The sequence below is a fragment of the Ooceraea biroi genome, chromosome 3 (assembly GCF_003672135.1).
Source record: "Ooceraea biroi isolate clonal line C1 chromosome 3, Obir_v5.4, whole genome shotgun sequence".
Classification (NCBI taxonomy): Eukaryota; Metazoa; Arthropoda; class Insecta; order Hymenoptera; family Formicidae; genus Ooceraea; species Ooceraea biroi.
Genome location: NC_039508.1, coordinates 16,414,163 through 16,433,280, shown reverse-complemented (window position 1 = coordinate 16,433,280; position 19,118 = coordinate 16,414,163). Strand labels below are relative to the sequence as shown.

Here is a 19,118-nt window from a genome sequence, read left to right as displayed (position 1 = left end):
TGTAAGAAGATCGAAACGATCCCCGAGTATCGATAAATCGCATTTCTCTCTCTTTCTTTCTTCCTCCCTTTCTCTGTATATTCTTTTCTCGCTGCGCTCTTTCCAGTATGAACATAAGTAACACAAGTACGATCCGTCTGTAATTAATTATTATCGCTCACTTTTTGCCTGCCGCTCAGAACTCAAGCCTGCCTTCCCTCAAGCTTGCCCCCTTCGCAACTGTAAGATTGCTACGGTTAATCGTCGTTTTTTCCGCGTGTTACAAATTGCGTAATCCCCGTCTATCTCTCTCGATTCTCTCGACGCGTGTAAGCGTATTTTACCTCAACTTTCCGATGTATACGCAAATTACAAGCTAAATTACGGCTGTCACCCAAGATTTTTTCCCCCCAAAGTAACTTTTGTATCGTAGTAGTAAATTTGCTTGAATTATCTATGATATACCAAAGAGAGATTGTTGCTCTCTGAGAACACATATTTATAATGACATTTTTAAGTATACACTTAGCTTTAATTTTCGAGAGCGACATATGTATGAAAGCTTTTTTTGTGTTATCAGCAAGTCACTTCAAAAACTGACTCGCAGAATAGGGGACTAAAAGGGATTTAACGAACCGTTAATAAACCGTTCGGCTCTTTCGACCCTATCGCGCTCAGAGAGAGTCGAAGAGAATTAGCCAAAAATAGAGTAGGAAGGAAAGGGAGAGAGAGAGAGAAAGACAGCGAAAGTACAAAAATATATTCGAAGAGAGATTGTTGCAAACGTGTACATTGTTATAGAACAGCTTTTAGAAAAATTATTAATGTTAAAACTTATTGAAAATATGTTATATACATATAATGTTTTATAAAAGTTTTATATATTAATTACAAGGTTGATTATATGGGCAGTTTTCTAGGGGTTTTTTTAATAATTTCAATAAATTGGCACCTTTTTTCTATTACAATTAGCATTTTTTCTACAGCTTATTCAACACTATAACTACTTTAATACATTCAAATTCTTTAACTGGATCATTAAGTAATGCCAAGCGCATCTCGCTCGTTTTGCGCTTGTTAAAGAAACGATTAACTTGATCTGCATTTAATTCGAGCACCTCGTTATATATAATACAATCACGATCCTATTGTATCTCCAATTAACGATGTCTCTCGGTATTATCCGACATTTCTTATTTAAAATATCAAATAACAGATAACGACAATCTCTCTTGAGAATTCTCTGAACAGAAGTATTGAATAATTTCAAGTAACTGCTCGACTTGTGAATTACAAGATATCGTTTGATAGATCAATTTGTTTCCAACAATCTAAAATCGTGAAAACAGATATCTTATAGCCTGACATTCAAAATTACATCGCATCAGTCAAGTTGATAATTACAAGAAAGACATTTTCGTATCTCTGATATTGTTATATTATTCGATATTTGATATGATCACTCCCCCGTTCTGTAAATAATACACGGAAGGCAGGCACAGCACGAACACTCGAATTCGCACCCTCGCGAGCACGCTCGCCCGCAAGACTTCCTACTAACAGTGGTGATTTTCGTGCTTCTTATCTGGCCTCGGGGTTTGGTGTAACGCGGTTGCTGGCTACTTTGTACCCTCTTACGCCCCTACCCCCAATCCGCTCCCTTTCTCGCTGCGAAGAGCGCGATTTCGCGCGATTCGTCGTGTTCATTTCAGACTTTCCGGATCGCCGATGAGATCTGTGATCAGGTAAAAGGCAGTAAGTGACATGTTTACGTTGCAGACGAGTATTTTGCAGTTGCAGTTGGTTGTAATTTGGTAAGTCTAATTAAACAGTGGTTAAAAATTAATGGACGTGTTATATTCTTACACTGAGTAAAACTTTAAATATATGCATAATTACTAACGAAATATTTAAAACTTTTTCGTGATTCTTAATTTCTAAATTATTAAATTAAATCCATCGATTTGTGCCTCGTAGTATAAAGTTTCAGTTGTTCAATGAATTCGATGAAGAAAGTAAATCACCAAAATTATACTACAGTTTACAGTGGAAAGTATAAATTTGACTCGTCAGTTATTGCCTTTCGCCTAATTGTAATAGAAATAATTTTGAATCGTAACATCTCTCAGTTACATTCGCGCAGTCATGATTTACGATCGCCTTCGCAGCTGCGCCTCCTATTGTATTACCTCCCGTCGTTAGCCCTTTCGCTCATCATACCTGACATGTCGGACGAGTTTTATTTGATCAGCTAGACGATGATTAGTTCCTTTTATTACAATCGCAGCATTTCGCCGTATTCGCAGCGAACTACTGTGATAATCAATCTTACTCGTGCTTGTAATTGTAAGAAAATTGTTTCATCAATCACACTACGTATAATTGATTAAATAATTTTAACGCGACGCGTTACATGAATTTCGCATAAAGAAATGTAATTTCGAACATATTTTTATCCGGCGAGAAAATATGATTTCTATTTCTTTTCCGTGCGATGAAACAGACGGTATAACTTCAGAAAACTCCAGAATCGCAAACGTAAATATTGCAATAAAAACTGCAAAGGGCTGATAGCGACAACATTGTGCAAAAATTTGTTTTAACTTTGTTTTAAATTTGTTGTTATCGATGCTGTTGTATTTGCATCATCCTTCCACGACAAGAAGCAGTTTAAACAAACGAACTTCCGTCGGCGTTGGGGAAGGTATACATTCAGAAAGATTCGTAATGTACCAGCGCGGACCTAACTCTAGCTAGACACGCGAAGGGCGGAGTACGAAGGGATGCACTCCATGCAAGCACTTACACGTTGCATTTCATGTCGTTTTGCTCTCTTGCACTACATGGCACTTCCGTATTCCGCCTGAACGCGCTTCGAGTAATTAAGTGGTTTCTCCCCCTTTTCACCCTCTCTCCTCTCAACCCCGAACAGGCGATCGATCGAAAACGCTTCGTCGAAGATGCAAATGCTCGCACATAACAATTGCGTGTTGCGCTTGCAACGTGCAAACGTTTACCTGAAAGTGCGTTTTCCATCGAGCTCGCCGTGTCTCTCGTGCTGAGAAACGCACGTTTAACTCTTCGCATTTATTACGTATCGCATTATAAATCGAATCTGAGAATGCTGCAAAATTATAGGTGCCGAAGAAACATAGATTAGTTATTTCTTTATTTTATTAAAATTGCTTTTATTATTTAAAAACATTAAAATATCTTTACAAAATTGCAAAAGAGAAATTTAGTCAATTGCGAATAAATTTTCGAAATATTTTACTTAATTTTACGATAATGATAACAGCGAATTAGGTTTACGCTTAAGATGTGAAGGGTTAAAAGGCATTCGAACGCTCGCTCAGGCACTCACCCACACGATCAGCCACTTGACGAAAAATGAAGGGGAAAAAAGGAAGGTACGGGCGAGGAAAATCCGCGCGAACCAATCCGTTACATCTGCCACACCTCCACCGCATCACACATGCTCATTCACCGGCCACTTTCGCTATCTCTCTATCTCTTTTTATTCCTATCCGCTGGATACGTCTCGCCGTGATTAACGCCAGCCCTGCACGTCCAACGCAACGAGGTAATGTATAGAGACGACAGAATCCCCGACAGAAAATAAACTAAACGAAACGACTGTTTCGTCGCCGGAAGCTCCCAGATTACGCGGGTTAAAAGTATCCCGAAAAAATCCATTTGTTCTAATGACTCGATGGTGTTTCCGCTTCTGAAAACTTCGGAAAAAAGCTCAAGTTCCTGGTTCCTTAAAATGGAATTGTCCACCATTTCGGATAACTCGATTTCTCTTGAGGCCACCTCTTCTTGTCTTAAATCCCTTCGATCCGAGTGCTTCGAAATTACGTCATCCTCCGTGTGTTACGAGAACGATCCATCCGAGCGGAAGGTGTCGGACGGCGATCTCTTCCACGATCCGTGTCGGTGCCGCAGGTCGTAGGTTTCGTCCAGCGGACCGGAAGTCCGCTGTAGCGGTCGCGTGACCCGTCCCTATGGAGTCTCGAAACAGGTGCAATCACGTGTCGTCCTCGCACGACAAACACGCTCGTCCACCGAACAGCCGAGGGAGAGGTAAGAGACACGATGTGTCCAGGGAGAGTCGTCCAGTGTGCGTGCCGACGTCGCGTATCTCAGAGCGCTATGTCGTAGATTCGCTCCCGCACGAGTTAAATCCGTTCCGCTTCCGGTACCGCGCGTCGTACGAGATACCGCTGGATGTGTACAGCGCCCATATCTCCCTCGTGTCGCGCAAGATCTACGTGGCTTTCCTCTCGGTATCCACACAATTATGTACCCTAATTGGTGCACGGGGTTTCAGGCTGTGGTGCGCTGCTTCATCGATCGAGGGTCTCAAGTCTTCCGGCTTTTCCGGCCCAGTGGTTTCAATAACACTTGTCATATATTACTGACAAGATACGCGCTGACTGCGCTTCGATGAAGCCTGAAAATGGAACATTCTTCTAGACTTTCTGACTTCTTATTCCGCAGTTCCGATGAAACGAAGAAAGTCCCAACTACTTGTTTCTAAAATCAATGCGGTTGCTGGCCGAGGAACCCTTTGTTTACTGACCACGAATAAGCTACGATGTACCTGCGCAAATATTTGGTGATCATTACGTTTCAATTATACATCTCTCGACATCTTGGTCGGTGATTACGCATGAATAACTATCTAGAGAGACTAATTCATCCATCTCACACTAATACACTGAATCACGAGCGACACTGACGGGGGATCGGCCCTGCTCATCAGTAAACGAAGGGTTAAAGGGGGAACGGCGGATTGGTTGCTTTTGCAGTACTTGGTATCCGGTCGAAGCTGGGCGATAGTCGATAGGCAGCCGGCAGTAACGGTGCCAGGTGAACCCGCCTCGTCCGAGGCTCACATCGTGGCCACCTTGCCGTACGCACGTCACGCCTTCTTACCCTCAGCTCCCAATATCCCCAAATCTGCCACCGCCACTTGGGGCCACCTTAACAAAAACCTCATGTGGAAGGTAACTAATTCACCGCTAAACACTCGCTCGCTGTGTTTCTCACCCCCCGGGGGCGGCTCTATCGTGAAGCGAAAATTTGCCATTTTTTTTTATTTTTACTAAGTTCGATAAAAATTCAGTATTTTTTAATGAACACTTTTACTGTGAACTTTAATTGGCGCAGCTAAACATATATTTTATTCTGGGCGTAGTCTGGCTAACGTTTCATTACATATTGTGCGAAGCTCCACGTAAAGCCCATGACGTTCGCAAGATATTTCGGGAGATCGTGGCCCGGTATTTGCGAACAGTCCGCTAATATCGTGATTCGTACGTTTGAGTGGATTTGCTAAACTACCACATCGATGAGATCCTCGTTAAGTGCGATCTTCGTGTGCGCAAACAGCTTGCGTGTACAAGAACCAACCGCGGTCTTTGTGTCCGTATGGATCTTGCATTTGCAAAGATCGCACTAATCGAGCGTATAGCCCACGTGTTTTCAAATATCTTGACAATCGTAACTCCTCGTATTTGCGTATCCTTCGCTATCTCTTGCAAGGATATTGCTATGTTATGGTCTCAATATGACCGCAAAGTCTGAACCGTGATCCCCGCGTGTCTAAAGAATTGAAAAATAAATGTTTGCTCTAAGTTCCTCGCGATAAATGTAATAAGAGTTTTGCTGACACTAGAGCCGTCTCCACTCATCGTGTGTTTTCTCAACTATCTCTCTTTTTCTCTCATTTATTTCTGCATGGTGTGCGGTATTAATTTTCACTCATGCACAACACCTAATCACCCTCACGCATTCCAGGAGCGATCCTGATCCGAATTTTGAGCATGGAGATGCGGACACAGTTTGCCGGCGTGTAATGTGTAAAGATATGTTGTAAAGATCATTTTTTAAGTTGACGACGTAGTTTGTGCCGTAATTCTCCGTCTTCAATATTTCCTTGTGTCTTTTCTGTTACGTTCTGTTATAAATAAAACGGAGTAAATTTTATACGCTCAGATATCAACCGTCTGCTCTTTCAAATTACAGAATTATATTTGTTTCCAAGTGCAAGATGTAGCATGTAGAAAAGAAGTCCACGTATTTGGTACCACAGTAATCAAAAGATTAACATTTTTATCTTGTCCGCAAAGCACGCGAAACTACATAAATTATAAAAGCATAAATCAACCTCTTTATCTCCCTGAAGGAGAGACTTGCTTAACGGACATTTATTAAGATTCCTTCGTTCTCTTCAATTCTTGAACTCTTTTTCCAGCATCAGGTATGCTGTATATCCCGCGTGCAATATTCATGTTTTTTTTATAGTTTTACTTGCAACGACGCTCGTTGAATTACGTTGGGATGTAAAACCACAGTGATTGATGAGCGCCGGCTGAAGTAAAACCAGAAGAGACGGAGATGTTATGGAATAAGCCATGTCGCTCTCTTCCGGCACCTCCCCCTATACCTCTTCTCTTTTTTCCTTATTCTAATGCGCGTCCGTCGCGCGAGAACAAATGCGAATACACGGTTATGACGTTTTATATCAGAACACAGTGCTCCATTTATCCTGTCATGAATTGTGTGTAGCTCATCTTGTGTGCCTTGGTTTACGTTACGTTACGTGTTATCTTTTTTTGTACTGTACGACGAGGAGAGGAGGATGATTAACCGTGAAATACGGTCCTCATGCAACGTGAGCAAAATTTTCTCGCTCGTCTCTCCTCTCATGCATGCGCGATCATCAATTGAGCTGTTTCATCTGAAAGCGGCATAAGTCAGCACGAGAGAACGTAATTAAAGCACGATGGAAAAATGGACGTGCATACATTGAAACAAGACCGACGTATTATAAGTCGTCTTTCTCCTTTTTTCGACAAATATCTGCGAGATTGATGAACGTAATTAAAATAATTTAAACACGCAAAATGAACGGCTCAATTGCGCAAAATGTGTGACACCCCATGATTCGTGAGTCTCATAGCTTCAACGCTTTCGCATCCGGTGCATTCAGATGATTGTCGCATGACATTATTATAAAAAAGTGTCAATAATAATTTAATATAATTTGCAAATCAAATCGAGATCGCAATGTGTCGAATCCACCGGATGCGCAGGTGTTAAACCCTTCATGTCATTTCACACCCCAGTCTTCGGCTCTCGTTTTCGCCCTCGCATCAGTCCATCAATCTAACACGCAATAATGAATTCTCTCTCCGCAGAACATTTCTTTTAAGTCGTATTCCCGCGACTCCGGACACGGCGGTTCCGAGCAGGAGGACTCCCCGCGGACGCACAACACCCTGACCCTCGGCCACTCCGGCAGGAGACGCGGCCCGAACGACGCCGGCGACATGAACACCGGTAACAGGACGACCGGCGGCAGGCGCGCCGCAATGCCGTACAATCACACGTACACCGAGATCGTGGACGGCCGCGGCAACGGCAGCAACGGTGCCGGGCATCATCAGCTACACGGACACCACGGCCAGCACGTGCACCTGCCGCGCGGCCTCACCAACGAGGATGATCCGGTGTACGAGGAGATTGAGCGGGGTGGCAGCGGCGGTGGCGGAGGTGGAAGTGGCGGCGGCGGTGGCGGTGGTATCGGCGGCGGTATCGGGGTGGTTGGCGCCGGCGAGATCCAGGTGTCGGACATGTCCGACGAGGATGGCAGGCGGCAGAGCGACATGAGCAGACAGTCGTCCAGGAGCTACGGCGACCATCGGCCGCTGATTCCGTACTCGCCCGCCGCCGATCGCAACCTCGCGCACTACGGCCAGGCGATGACGGAGCGGGCCGGCGGAGGCGGCATCGGAGGTGGTGCCGGCAACAACCTCGGGCACTACGACTCGACGGAGTACGGGCCGGCGGTGGAGCGGACCCTGAGCGCCTGCTGGGAGAAGCTGCGCCGACAACAGGCCAGGTACGAGCTCGGCGATCTGCCTCGGCTGCCGACGACGTACGGCATGCCGCCGCAGCAGGACCATACGAGGACGGTGGCCGTGTTGGACGGGCACACCGTCGTCTGCCACCTGCAGCCACAGACGGACATGTACACGGGCCGCGGTATGCCGCCGCCGTCCTACAGCGAGTGTTAGGTGGTCCCAACCGCGACCCCGCGGCCCGGGCCACCCTCTTTCGTCCTTCCGCAAAGGAACGACGGACGCTCCCAGGAGACGAGGGCGCGTGAACCGTCTGGACGGTTCGTCTCGTCCGGGTTGGTCACGCGATGGTGATGGTGGTGACGGGGAGGTGGGTGACGGTGGTGACGGTGACGACGACTCGTTCCTGGAGAGAACAATCACGGCGATCCTCGCCCCCGGGCGTGAAGGGACGAAGGGGAATCCGCGGGAGACGGACGTGCCGCTTTCTAGCTCAAGCATAAGCGCGACGGTATCTCTTGACGAGTCGTCGCGTTTTAGCCATAATCGACGTGCGATCGGCGAGCGTTCCAGCGAGCGCCACCCTCTTGTCTCCGTTCGGGTGGACGTCGATCGGGACGTCCCCTCTGCAACGACGTGCAGAACGAAGGCAGAGAGAACGGATGAGAATGAGTCGGGAGAGAAAGAGGCGAGAGTGTGCAAGGATCGACCGGGCGTCCAACTAGGCTGCCGCGTCGTCCAACGGACGCCCGCGTCTCTTAGGATGTATCGTGTGCGTGTGTGCGTGAATGTGCGTACCATCGCGACGTGAACCCTGTATAACACGATTGTAGCGGACCTCCCGTTTAAGCTAAGTCGACTGTGACAGTGACGATGACGACGATGACGATGACGATAGTGACGACAATGATGACGTGTCCGTCGTGGCCGGGCGTTTGAATCTGACGAACTGCGCGAGCAAAGATCAGAACGAGTGACGAGTCCTCGTATGGGACGGGAGCTTCCGAAGTCCGATGTAACACGAAGGCTAGTTTCGAAGATTACGAAGACTTATTTCGCTTTTAAGCGGATTTCGGACGAACACAAAATCCAAAGTATTATTTTAATATTAGCTCGTGGAAATATTTGTGAAATATTTTTGTTATGCATGTATATCATTTTGAGATATATTATTGTTTAATGTTAATTTTTTCCTGACGCGGATACTGTGCACAATGTAATTTATAGAGATAATAATCTGCCATCTTCAATAAAGATGTTAAAAGTTGCACAGCGTTTAAGGTGTTTATTTCCAACAAAGTTTTATTATAACTGCATTTTTTTATACATATATATATATATATATATATTATTTCGTCAGATTAATCGATTTTCTTTTATTTATTTTAATAATAATTACATTTAATTTTAAATGGGCAATACGTACATTTTTTTATTTTGTATAACTTTTCGTTTCATATTTTCTTGAGAATGAAAGATGATCATTTTCTGTTCCTTTTTTTTTATATAAATCGATACACTATACCTCAATTTTGTAACCGGACCTAAATATATATCGGTGATTGGTTTCAGTTTTCGCGAAGTATTTGTATCCCAAAATGCTGCCGCGCAAATTACACGAGGTACGTTATGATTTCTCGATGGTATCAAATTGTTTAGCCAAACGTACGTGCCGTATCGTTTCATCCGATATATATTTCCTGCAGAAATAACATCCCGATGTTAACATCGAGGTCAAATCGAATACTGTCCTCGTGCGCGGTCGGACTTCGAGCGGGAGGAAATATTACGTGCATCAGCGGTACTCGGTGCATCCGCGTCAACCCTTCCCGGGCCCGCGCCACACGATTGTAACGGGCCAGGAGAGGGTTGCAGGACACGACAAACCACGTATCGTAAACCGGTATATAATGCGGTAAGTGGATCCAAATCCGGCGGCACAGCCAGTCAACTCGGCGATATTAGGCGTTGCATTGATTGTGATGTTAAATGCGATTCGCCGAATGTAATCGCAAGTGGCGATGGTTCAATCGTTTGCGAGACCACGCGAGTCACGTTTAACATGACGCGCCCGATGTCGCGCTTTGTATCACCGTATTGGGGGTGAGCCGTCCACGGTTTGCGTCCCTCTTATCAGTCATCTCCGAGTCTGCGGGTATTCGGCGGGGCAAAGCTTTCCAGGCACGGGTGGTCGGCGTGAGGCACCCCCAGACTTAGAAAACAGGCATTGTAACATAGATCTAGACATATCGCCGCCGGCCGAATACGCCAACGGTGCGTCGGTGTTGTCGATGCAGGCCGAGGATCGATTTCGTGCTCGAGCTTCGATCCTCAGGATCGAGGACGACTTGATAAAGGAAACCCACTGGTACCTTGATCTGAGATGCGATTGCTGCAGCGACGTTAGCTTCGTGGCGTAGTGAAAGAATGTTTAAGATTCACCTACTGTCTGAAAGTGTAATAACGCGAATCCCTTTTTTACCAGAATCGGGGATACTTTTTTATATGACGTAAAATAAATCAGTTGGAGCAATCTCACCACACGTTACGGTACCACACGTTATCGCTTCACTTCAGCGCCTCCTGACAAGAGATGCGTTAGTCACGGGAGTTACGCGAAATTGAAAAATATATGCAAATCATATTCTTCAATAGTTTTAAATAAGGAGACGCAGGATTAGCTTCAGGCATATCCCGAGGTAAAATATTCTATTCTTTCTCATATCCTTTCGCAGTTTTTGACTTTTTTCAAGAAAGCCTTTATCAAAAAAAAAAGATAAAATATTACAAATATGATAAATCAAAGTTTAATACGAAAACGTTATTCTTTGACTTTTAATAAATATTTATTTCAAATAATCTAATTCAAAAATAATTATCAAATGTTTTCTAATTACTTGATTAAATTTTCAAAAGCTGGTAATATTGTACTATCGATTGCGCGTTGGATGCATTTTTCATTGATGGTCATTAGTATTCAGTTTAATGTTCCTAACGACGGTTCTCAAGATAACTCGATCAAATTGGCGATTAAAGGATTAAAGATTCAGTACAATTATCTTTAGATGGAAGAAGGTAAGAACGCTTTTCTTATACCATACCAGGATACTTAATACAGACTGCTGCGAAGAAACCGCCCGCTATCGCCCGTGGCATTATCCTTTTTATCCATCTTAAGGCAGTTACCTCCCTATACTCTGTCTGAAGCCGGTTCTGCGCGTGGCTTCGTCCTGACATTCGGTGCGTTCCTCCCGCGAGCTTTCACCGACTTGTGTTTCGACGAGCGAATAACAAGCGCGTTCGCGGCGCTGATAGCCGGAAATTAGATTTCCTCCCGTACGGGAAGAACAAAGGAAAAATCGAGGGGCAATGGCTGAAGCGCCTTTATCAGTCGTACGTCGCAGCTCCTCGTCGCGCGCCGCTTTGGAACGTTACGTTTTAGTCCCAGAACGTTATTTTTATAAATAAAAAATAAATAAACAAATATATATATATGTATGTACATGTATGTATACAATAACGATATATTATTATTGTGACGAGAGAGAGAGAGAGATGCTGAGAGAAAGAGGAACAGTGTGGCGGGCCCAGGAATCGTACGGGCAGTTAAATATTATAGTGATACAAGCGGATTTCCCGAGCGACGTGGAAAAATGCGCGAAAACACTTAGTCACTGTTTTTTACTATTTTTTAAAACAAAATCGTTGTATGTACGTGAGAACGCGTGAGCTAAACTAATCGTGTAACCAACCGTGTATCCCGCGCGCGCGCGCTATTTATTTTTTATCACCCCCCAGGTATTTTGTATTGCGGAAACTGTGCCGTGTGAGGAGTTTGTCGTTCTCTAACTACCCCTCGTTGCCATTGGTGATAGCGAAAACCACGAGGATCCCGCGTCAGACGACGCGAAAAAGAATATCGAAGAGAGCTTCGATAATCTTCATGTTGCACGTAGTGGATGAAATTACGTTGAATTGATTATTTAATAAGTAAAATTATCAAATATCTTGTCTATTTAAAATCACGAGAGAATATTTATGTTTTTTGTAAATGATAAAACTTTATTCTGCACATTTTAATTTTTTTCGTATTTTCAGAATGTTCTTAATTTACTCGAGAAGATCTCGATGAAAAGAAATTTCTATGCTATTGCGATTAAAGATTTGCTCGATTTGCGAATGACAAAATAATAATTTACTTTCTGAAAAAATTGTCAGCAAGTGTGATGTTCAACGTGTATTTATCCACTATGTCGCGTCTTCGTGGTTGCTCGATTTATTTCTCGCTCATGAGGAGAACACGCGTGTAGGAGAATTGTAATAGTGATAATCACGTTAAGGGTACCAGCTATGTTAAGAGAGAGAAAGAGAGTGTGTGTAAATGTATCTCGAGCAGTTTTAAGACACGATTGCTCATTCCGGTATTCCGAAGCATGTATCTCCATCAATGATTTCTCGAAGCATAAGACACGAGATGCATCAGCTTTTCTAGCTTTATAAGACGTTAATTTCTCAATTATGTAAAAGTCATCCGTAAAGATCGTGAGACTGCGATTGCATCTGACGCGTTAATTAAATGAAACGATCAAATTACACATTACGTGCTTTAAATCTCATGAATACCGTCGATTTGGAAGTTCGTTATTAGCGAGATTCCTCAAAAAAAAAAAAAAAACAGATTTAGTCACAACTTGAAGCTAAATTTAAATGAATTTTTGTCAACACGGAAATTATCATTAAAGAAAAACATTGCTACGAAAGAGCGCACGAAATGCGAATTTCTTGCATTTGACGAGTTTTGTATAAATCGGTGTCGAATGTTATATCATATTATGAAACGCAAAAGCGAAACACAATTAATACTGCTGACGAATGTCTCCGTAAACGAAGCATTCGATTAAGCGCCATTACGCTGTCAGATCTGTCGTTCTCTGAACCGCGATCGAGTCGAGACTGCGAGCTGTTTAGGGCTTAAGTTTTCGCCATGACTATTTTTTAGGTCGCAGTCAAACCGGAAGAGCTAACTTATGATTTTCTTCTACGACTTCAAATGAAACTGCGAGCCTCAATCGCGTAACGTCTAATTGCCGGATAACTGTTTCAAAGCACCCACATTCCATCCGTTCTGCGTGTCGCACGAGCACAGGAAGGAAAGAAGGGTCGCCCGTGGACCTGAAACTTGACCAGCGTGTTTTTTCGTTGTTAGACGAGAGGACGGTCCGCATTCTCGACGCATAACGATTACTATGCAGAAAGAATCGGAGGAAAAAAAATTCAAGAACCGCGTTCATCGATTTGTGTGCAAAATTTGTGGCAAGCACGATTGCATCCACTTGGAAAGGATGCAGCGAGGATGCGGACGCGTCCGTTTTCCCGGTTACGGCGTCCCGATTGTCCCGATTGAAGTTTCGTCGCGTGCGCGAATGCGGACTGCACGCGAGAAGCGTAACCGATGTCGCGAAGGACTCCGAGAGTGCGAGAGAGAAAGAGAGAAAGAATTGTATGTACATAATGTAAATAGGGCTTTGTACATGTTGAATATTTGTAATTGTAAAGCGGAGCGCGAGCGTGAGCGCGAGGGAGAACCGAGAGCGAGGATGTAAGACGACAACCTGAGATGATGACCGTTAGACGCGGAGAGGAAGCATACCTAGGCTAAGAGAGTTTACTTAGTAAGTAGCGAAGCTATTACGAGCTATTATTATCGGCGACGCAGCGCGGTGGACGCGCATGGCGGATTCTTAACTTAAGTCCCAAGGCGTATTAGTTAATGTGTAAATAAATTAAGCGACGGAAGTAAAATATTAAAGAGCCCAAGTAATCGTTGGATATTTATAACAAACTCCAGTAAAAAGTAGGTCGACGACGACGACGGAGGCGCGAAGGGAGCCGGCCGGATTCGGAACCCGCGTAATCCAACTTGGAAAGACGCGAAATTATATTTCAAGTGACGAATCTTCGCTGAACAATTCGCTCTTTTAAGCACAAGAAGTTATATCTGTTTCCAAGATCTGATTCCAGCGTGAAATTATGCGTTCGGTGCGATCTCTCCCTCGCCTCGCTGTAACTAGCTTTAAATGTAAAAATTACATTTGAAGCGAACCTTGCGTGAGAGAGAGAGAGAGAGAGAGAGAGGGGGGGAGTCGAGGCGAATGGAATCTTACGTTTGATCGGAACGTACGGGATTTCACGAGTTACGATTCTGGGCGTCCCCATCAGAAACCGAGGAAGAAAGAAAGAAAGACAAAACGTAGTCGAGCACACTCGTCCACACGTGTATCGCTGCGCCAGAAAAGATGAAAGGACGAGGAGGAGGAGGAGAAAACGCGTGTGCGGCGTTGATCGGACACGGACAGACGATGTACAGTGCATGTTTTATCCTTAGCCGTTTTATAAATGTAAATATCTTCCGCCCCGAAAGAGACCAGTCCTTCTTTCGCCCCTTCTTCTTATCTTACCCCGCTTCAAACGCGGTGAGAGAAACAGGCGCAAGATTAATTGATCGTTTCCAATCGAGGTTCCTTCTTTCGTCGTGACAATCCTTTACTTTTCCCTCCGCCCTTCCCAGTCCCTTCCCTCCCTGTGAGTCACCTAACTTCGTCCTGCGAGATACTTAGCGGAGATAAGCTTTCGTTTTCGGACTGAGAGAGATGAAGTATTGTCGAGCGTGACACTGAAATCATCCCCCCTCAAATTATCGCCGAGCTGCAGGGCCGTGTTGAAACATTTTGCGACCTCGTTGCGAAGTAACGTTTGCGTCCCGTGTACATACTGTGATTCGCTGTATGCGTGTGTATGAAAGAAAGAGGAAGTGCAAGAGAAAATGCAAGAGGATCGCGAGAGGAATGTGAACTATATAGCGCGAATTACTTTAAACTTTTTTCACACCTATTTTTTCAACGACATGGCGTTCGCATGGGGTATCGAAATGGCGAGCTCTGCAGCGGGTGATCGCGATAGCGTTGACTCCTCTTTCTTCTGTCATTGATAACTCCAAGTCCCGGGAAACGGTCACTAAAACGGTGATACTGACTCTACTGTTACGTAACACCGTTTAACTATACTGCGTTCTCGTATAGTTGATAATAATATCAAGTACTTCTTCTACGACTGCCATGGCTGATGTGACTGCATCTAAAGTTGCTGGTACTTGGAGTCGTCAGTGTGCAGGAGAAAAGGATTTATTAAATTAAACATCTCCTTCTTCTAAATCATCACATCTCTCGAATCGAAAGCCGCGAATATCGCGTACTTTAGGGTCCACGCGATCGCATAGAATTCGTATAATTCTGTGATCTTATCTGTTACGTTTTTTCTTCGTGTTGTAAGTGATACTTGACGCTAGAACGCTAACATTGACATTTTTCCAATTTGTTTACCGGTTGAGTAATTTTGTAATTTTGTTATTAGTAAACGCGTCTTGACTCTTTGTGGTATCGTGGTTAATGCTCCTGCAATAATTAAGAATTTCTTTTGAAGCATTATGCATAGTGTTAACAGTAAAATGATGCGAGCAATAAATTTATATAATATTTAATTCTATTCAAATTACTTCGGATTCCTTTTATGTAACTTCTGCAGTTTCAATTATATAAAAATTATGCGTTCTGGCAAGGTATTGATACCGATTGCTAGTTGCATTAGCGTTCTAGAGTTTAAGGCGCGACGCAGCCTCGTTCAGCACGCACACACTTAACAGTAAGCGCATGAGTTTTCTGTACTACGTCGCCTGCCTGCGCACACTGAAAAAAGAAAGTTTAACGAAGCAGAGGAGGAAGGGTAGAGGTAGAGGACGAAGAAAAATGTAAAGCCTAGGTATCTCCGAACTAATAAGAGCCTCCGTTTCTTGATTTTTGTATGCTTCTTTAAAACTGTCTGATACAAGAAAAAACAAAGGATAAATAAATGTGTACCAATCTCTGAATAAAATATCTACATTTTTTTCCGCCCTCACTTGTCATTATTGTAAGAATCATCGATAATCGAATATAGTTCCATCATATTCTCATCTAAAATATTTCTTTTAACCCAAAAAAAAAACATTTTATTATATGGATATACAATATGTAAATATATAATTTGATTGACTATATAATTATTGTCATAAGAGAGTTAAAAAATTTCTGCAGTAACAATTGTGAAAAGTATAAGTCACGAGAAAAAAATTTATTTGATTTACCATTACGTTACACTTGAAATTAAAGACTTTATTTCGTTCATTTTTAAATCATATTTTAAAGTAGAAAAGCCTTTTTTATTTTACTCTATTCAGTTGCACTATACAAATGAAATTGTATCTGATCTAATAAGAAATCATCTTCTACATCATGCTTCGATTAAAGGCAGTGGAGACTCATATCGGACGTTTCAAGAACTAAAAAATAGCTGGGATAGGGTAGACAATGTCAATGGAATGGTAACTCATATAACACTCAAAAACTAGCATCTACAGGGTGGCAATCTGCATATTAAAGTCGCCTTTACATGATTAGTATTGCAAAAAAATTATATAAATGAATAGAAATAATTATGAAACACGAGATGTACAAGAAAAATGCAGAAGATCCATGAAAATGCTGACTGAGAGATTATTCAGCACTAGAATGTAATATTTTCATGCGATATTTCTGTAATAAGAGAGCAACTAAAAATTTGTACGAGTAAATATTTATTCACTTAGAATATGCATAAATACAAATTTTATTACGTAGCGCCTTTTCTAATTAAAATGTCGATGACGTTTCTATGATTACTCCTCTGGGCTGCCTTCAGTGGAGTGATCCTGAAGGAAGCTTCATGACTCATGTGGATTAAATTCTGCTCCAAAATATATTCAACAGCCTCCACGTTGCCAACTAGTGCAGCAACGTGCAGTATAGTCTGACCGAGATTGTCCACGAGGTTGAAATCAGCACCCAGGTGCATGATGCACTTAGCCGCGTTTAGATTCTCGCTTTTCATCGCTTCGTGAAGTGGCGTGGATCCAGAAGAGTCTTGTGCGTTCAAAAGACTCCGATCCGATGCAACGAGCGAGTGAATTACTACCTCATGGCCGTGGAACGCTGCATCAATTAAAAATTTATATAAATAAATAAAAATTTTTCGGTTATTTTCAACCAAAAATGACTGATTGTTAATTAATCACTTGAGAAGGACTTGAATTCAAGGTTCGAAACGTTGTGCTTTTGCCATCAAATAAATTGCCAGTTTGATCAAAATTAAGGATTTTTTGTGTTCATTGAACTCCTGGCGAATCAAACGACTCTAATTTGTCGATTAAAAAAATTGAAATTAGTATATCACAAAATGTGTTATATGGAGAAACGGATCAATAGGAGCGCTTCAAATCAATATTGAATGTTTAGAAAATGTAAGGTAAAATATAAATTGCATATTTTACCATAAATGAGAGATATTTCAGAATTATTAAAAAAAGCAGATTATGAAGATTTAAAAAATAAAATAATGAAAATATATTGATAAAGTGTATAAATATATCATCCGTGCTCAATGGATTATCTTCTGCGAGTAAGCTATATCATCAGTGGATTGCGCGTAGTTTTAGCTACTGCAGATTTGAGTATCCAGCTCATTGTCAGTACAAATTTCTTTATTGAAAATAATCACGATATGCAATCATCAAAAGCATCTTTTATAAAATTAGCATAAATGCATGCATATTAAGATAAACGTTCTCTCAAAATCAATTTTTTCTTCAATCTATGATAACATAAAAAGGCGATTATAATTAAAATAAATTATTTACTGTATTAACTGATGTATAAACAAATTCTCGTTTTTAACAAAAAGATAAATTTTATTATAATCATTGTTGATAAGTTTGATCGTTTACGTTGAGATAGAAAATTATATGCAATTACCAGCAATGTGTAACGCACTGCGACCATTGTTGCTCCGATCATTGATGCACCTTGGCAAATGCTTCAACAATAAATTGACCGCATTGTCGTCACCGGCTCGACAGGCAATGAGTAACGGCGTCCAACCATCTTTATTGCGCAAATGTGCATTGGCATTAGCAGCCAGAAGAGCAGCGATGCAACGACATGCTGAGGGACCGGTTTTGGTGCATGCAAGCATCAGAGGCGTCCAATCGGCGCGCTTTAAAGCGTCCACTAATGCACCTTTAGAACCGAATGATGGTACAGTTTTAAAACTCGATAAATTAGATTTGGTATTAACAAAAAGAAATTTAATTCAAAATTAATTAAAATTTAATCGAAGTGATTTAATTCAGCATTAATAAAAATGTGGTAAAAAATTAATAAAATATAAAAATCGTCTATATAAAATTTAGACATAATAGTTTAACGTATTTTAATTTGATAAATTAAATATTCTGCAAGAAATATATAAATAAGAAACGAATGCTAGAAGAAATAAAGTATTTGGCATAATTAAAAGATAAAATAATGATTCATTTACAGGGCGAAGGATTAAAAATGGAGTACGCGATTAAACCTTTTTCCAGTAAATATTTCAGAACGTCGTCTTGCGCAAATTGCGCAGCCTCGTGCAAAGGTCTCTTCATATCTTTATTGGTGACGTTGATTACAAATCCGGGCATGTCGAAGCACTCGCACAAATATTTCACGACATTTAATTTTCCTGTCCGTGCCGCCATATGCAACGGGGTGTCGCCGGACGCCGAGTGCCGGAAGTCGCTCCAGTCGCGGATCTTGTGCCGCTCCACGAGAGTTTCCACTCTCTGTATGTCTCCATTTTCGCATGCACGCAAGAAATTACGCGACAGATTCAAGGCAACGTTATTTGACATATTTCACTGAAAGGGCCACAGAATTTTTTATTTCTCTACGCAGTCGCGGACAACGGATGTACTGAAAATGTCGGAAATTTTACAATCAGTCAAAGCAACAGAGAAACAAACGCTTTGCAAGCTCTCGCACATGACAAACGCGTGCTGTCGCCAGACGACCTGGCGCACAAACTTATCAGACGCTCGCCGTCGACGGTACGGCGAGGCTTCCATATGGTAGAACACGTTTGACGAGCTGTGTGGCGAGCTGATTTACCAACGACTGGCCACGTTGGTTTCTACTATTATTTAATCAAAATCACATTTTAGAGAATTTAATGAAAATGTAGTTTTTTACGACGTGGTTACGATGTGTATTTAATTTTGATGCGATAATAAAAGATAAAACAATATATAATATAATAAAACGTAATGTATAGAAATAATAATATATGTAAAATAAAATGAAATAGTTATAGTCTAGAAGTCTA

General features: G+C 42.2%; 2 protein-coding genes across 5 annotated transcripts in view; one reads left to right on the top strand and one right to left on the bottom strand.

Annotated features, from left to right (window-relative positions):
- Positions 1-15,770, top strand: part of LOC105286449 (latrophilin Cirl) — a 407,961-nt gene extending 392,191 nt beyond the window's left edge. For 3 of the 4 annotated variants that reach the window (XM_026968309.1, XM_026968308.1, XM_026968307.1), the window contains 2 exons: positions 4,794-4,991; positions 7,188-8,066. In XM_026968309.1, the coding sequence (XP_026824110.1) occupies positions 4,794-4,991; positions 7,188-8,066 (1,077 nt within the window). Of the gene's footprint in view, positions 1-4,793; positions 4,992-7,187 lie in introns of all 4 variants that reach the window. The other variant, XM_026968306.1, reaches the window with a different exon arrangement.
- Positions 15,229-18,847, bottom strand: LOC105286448 (ankyrin repeat domain-containing protein 16). The gene is made up of 3 exons (XM_011351405.3): positions 18,333-18,847; positions 17,732-17,995; positions 15,229-16,912 (listed from the first exon to the last, which is right to left on the bottom strand). The coding sequence occupies exons 1-3, from the start codon at positions 18,646-18,648 to the stop codon at positions 16,554-16,556; spliced, it is 939 nt and encodes a 312-aa protein (XP_011349707.1). The 5' UTR covers positions 18,649-18,847; the 3' UTR covers positions 15,229-16,553.
- Positions 18,848-19,118: the final 271 nt, after the last annotated feature.

Excerpts from the sequence above, each read along its gene's own strand:
- LOC105286448 (XM_011351405.3), bottom strand. The coding sequence starts at position 18,648 with ATGTCAAATAACGTTGCCTTGAATCTGTCGCGTAATTTCTTGCGTGCA. Across the intron at positions 17,996-18,332 it reads GAAATATTTACTGGAAAAAG|GTGCATTAGTGGACGCTTTA; the intron begins GTTTAATCGCGT and ends TCGGTTCTAAAG. Across the intron at positions 16,913-17,731 it reads CAGTGCGTTACACATTGCTG|CGTTCCACGGCCATGAGGTA; the intron begins GTAATTGCATAT and ends TAATTGATGCAG.